The sequence below is a fragment of the Oratosquilla oratoria genome, chromosome 11 (assembly GCF_046742065.1).
Source record: "Oratosquilla oratoria isolate Oo_2021 chromosome 11, ASM4674206v1, whole genome shotgun sequence".
NCBI lineage: Eukaryota > Metazoa > Arthropoda > Malacostraca > Stomatopoda > Squillidae > Oratosquilla > Oratosquilla oratoria.
The window spans coordinates 64463942-64467276 of NC_134787.1; the positions used below are offsets into that span (position 1 = coordinate 64463942).

The 3335-nt window shown below is 57.2% G+C and overlaps 1 protein-coding gene across 1 annotated transcript; it reads right to left on the bottom strand.

Moving 5' to 3' along the window:
- Positions 1-1674: 1674 nt before the first annotated feature.
- On the bottom strand, positions 1675-2927 carry LOC143029507 (uncharacterized). The gene is made up of 2 exons (XM_076192165.1): positions 2667-2927; positions 1675-2530 (listed from the first exon to the last, which is right to left on the bottom strand). The coding sequence occupies exons 1-2, from the start codon at positions 2670-2672 to the stop codon at positions 1997-1999; spliced, it is 540 nt and encodes a 179-aa protein (XP_076048280.1). The 5' UTR covers positions 2673-2927; the 3' UTR covers positions 1675-1996.
- Between the last annotated feature and the right edge of the window lie 408 nt (positions 2928-3335).

Here is a 3335-nt window from a genome sequence, read left to right on the forward strand (position 1 = left end):
GAGGGGTGGAGCCGTTCCCATGGCGACACATGGGACAGGGGTGATCGAGTGGTAGAGATACCGTGTCCTGAAGGAAGTTGCTGATGCCCAGCCCCCGAGGTCCTGCACCCGTTCCACAGAGTGGGTGCGGAGAAACGCCAGCGATGCCGCGAGGCCTCTGATGTTGTGGGCGTGGGGGGCATGGCCCGGGTCGGCCTTCCGGTGCCCTGTTGGTGGTGTCAGCTAGCCAAGACAGGAAGTCCAGAACTGTGCTAGCGGAGATGGTCACTATCGCGTGTCTCCGAAGGAAGTCCTGGAATCTCCGGTTGGGAGGGTTGTTGGATCTGGATGACGGTCGGGACCGTAGCGAAGACGCGGTCTGTCGCTTCCTGGTCGAACAGACCACGGGAAAGGGGAGCTGCTCTCACCACGCCCCGGCGAGCTATCTCCGGGGCCGACCGCGCTGCAGACTGACGAGCTGCCAGACGAGCCGCGGTGAAGGCCCTCGCTGCTGGGGGTAGGGCTGATGACGCCATGTTGGCTGTACCCTCTGCCACGGTAGAGAGTGCCGCCAGGGTGTCTCTGCATACAGAAAACACGCGAATCAAATTAGTAGGGCGAGAAGGATCCCGATCCCCGGAGGGTGTAATAAAGTCACATCGCTCAATTGTAGAACGTATAACATATGCGAAGCCGAGGTCGTTTCCGAACGACCTCGTCCTCGGGCGCTAGTCAAGAGGCTCCGTCCTGGGTGAAGACGCTACCCGAGCGTCTCTCGCCAGGACAGGTCTGGACCCTCTATAGATTGAAATATCCCACTCACCTCAATTCTTCCCGCGGGAAGTCCTCAAAGCTCGTGGCGAGCGTCGTCAGCCAGTTCCTCATCATCGCCATTGCCGTGACGGTCGAGATGGTAGAGGCAAGGTCTTGTCTGGTCGAGGCCTCCGTCGTCAGCAACTTAGCCTCCGGTTCACTAAGTTGCTGGGGGAGGGCGGGGTCCCTGCCCGAGTGCCACAAGCAATCGCGCAGGCCCTCCGGCGCGAAGGGTGGTGGCAGGACGACGGGGAATGATGAAGGGATATGCCGTCGAGGAGGAACCGTCTTGGGTTGGTCTTGGGCCCGCTCGAGAGCAGGGATGTCTAAGGCTTTCTCCCCTTTCTCCTGCGGGAACCAGGCGTTTGGGGAGAGTGCTACCGCCGGTGAGTCCCCCGACCTGTCGACAAACATATGCCCATCAGGGTTTAAACGAGGGTTCTCCAGGAGAGCACCTAATGCGTCCAGAGTGTTAGAGGTGGAAATCCTGGAGGGCGTGGAGGCCGGGGCGGAGAGGGGTCGAATCTTATATAGAACCTTAGCTCCCTCCGCGTCGTTGGCCCACTTTAGGATAACGTCATCTCTCCTCCTCCAGCCCTCCAGTAGCGAGTAGTCGGGAGACCAGGCCACTAGCTTGTGATCTTCTCCAAACGAGTACTCCCAGGACCGGGGAAGGTCACACCATGAGAAGGGGTGAACTCAAGAGTCCGTCATGGTAGGAGGATAAGGTAAAGAAGAACTGTAGTGGTCCTCCACCCCGTCCAACCCGACGGACGTCTGATTGGGGGGTTCCTCCTGAGAGGGGCCTTCTAGTCCTATACCTGTCGCCGGCACGGAGGGGCGGAGGGAAGGACCAGGAGGGAGAGTGGGAGGGGGGGCTAGAGCCGTAGGTTCAATAGGAGGTTGCTCTGGAGAGGGGTGCGTTATGATTTGCGCGGTCTGAAAGGCCGGATAATGTGATAGGGCCGATTCAAGGACGGGGCCTATCAGGGACGGAAGGAGGGCAGCCACTTGGGCAGCCAGAGTTCCCTCTCCCCTCGTTTCGTCCCCCGGCTCCCTGCCCTTGTGGGATTTACGGCGAGGAAAAGGAGAGCGAGGAAGGGAGGGTGAGTTGGGGGGAGAGGCTGTGGAGGGTGGGGACAAGCTGAGCGTCCTGGACCTCGGTGAGGCAGACCTCTTTTTCGAGCGAGATTTCCTGCCGGGTTCACGTGAGTGAACTAGGGAGGAAGACGAGTTCGTGGGGGTGCTTGACAAAGCAAGCCGTAAGGGTTTTTAAGGACCCTTGATGGTCGGATGTATGGGGCTGCCGAGAGGCCTGAGGACGCTCGGGGACACCATACTCCGTAACATCAGACTCGTCCCCTTGTACTCCGAGAGGCCCAGGTTGTCCACCAACGGAAGTCTCGGAGACATAGGGAGACGGATGGCGAGGGCGAACGAGGCCCAATTCCACGCCTAACGCCGGATCCGCCCACACCAGGGGGGGGGGGGGGTCGTCAGCGGATTTCAATTTCCGAGCTCTGCGCCATGCCTCCCGAAGAAGTTCGAGGGCGGCTAGCTTGGAACGGGTTTTGGGAGGAGCAGCACGAATCTCCTCAACCCGCGCTTTGCACACAACGCAGGCTAGGGGGTTAAAGCCAGCTTGTGAGAAACAAGGGGCATGGCGGGAGCAGAGGTCGTGGTGGCCGTCTGACGAGATCCTGGCTGTGCAGCCGGATTCCACACACAAGCGTTTGGTCTGAAAATAGAATAATGATAATCATAGAAGGGGTGTCCCAAAGGTGTCTGGACACAACACCGAAGGGGAAAAACTGCAGGAGAACAGGTAGGGCTCCCTACGAGAACACACGAGCACGAGCAGGAACCAGACTTACCGGCATGAAAAGAAGGTGGGTTGTGGAGTGACCGACTCGTCTGGTTCCGCGATGCTAAGTGACGCGACGTCCGGCTCGAGCTAGCCGGGTAAGAAGGGAGGGAATAGGGAGGGGGAGGTGGGGTCGACAATGCGCATGCCTGCACAGAGCCGGGAATTTTAAATTTCCGATGATTTTGGCGGAAAATTCAAACCACACTCAACCTTCGGGAAATGGCCATATGACCAGGAGTGTGGTATGGGATTATCGCTATAGCTTCGCTGTGCAGGTTTCTTTCAGCCGATAATGTACTATTTAAAACTGATTTTCCTCTTCTCATTACACTAAATGATTGTAGTTTCTTTGAACTAATTTATACTCATTTTAACTAACACTAGACTCCCTAAGTCTCAAGTTATTTTGTGTTTTACTTGGGGGTGGAACATCAGGTAAGTCATCTTTAAACTCAAGCCAAGTGAAGTTGATAAGAGGTTGGCTGTGGCTCATGAGAAGGGCTGGGTGGTGATTTTTTTTTTTTTTTTTTTTTTAGAAACCTGGAAGGAGGGTGGTGCCGTGAGGCGTTAGAAGACCATTTAAGCTCGGAGGTATGGGGCTGCCGAGGCCTGATGATCCTCGGGGAGCCACCCTCCGTATCATAAGACACGTCCCCTTGTCCTCCAAGAGGCCTGG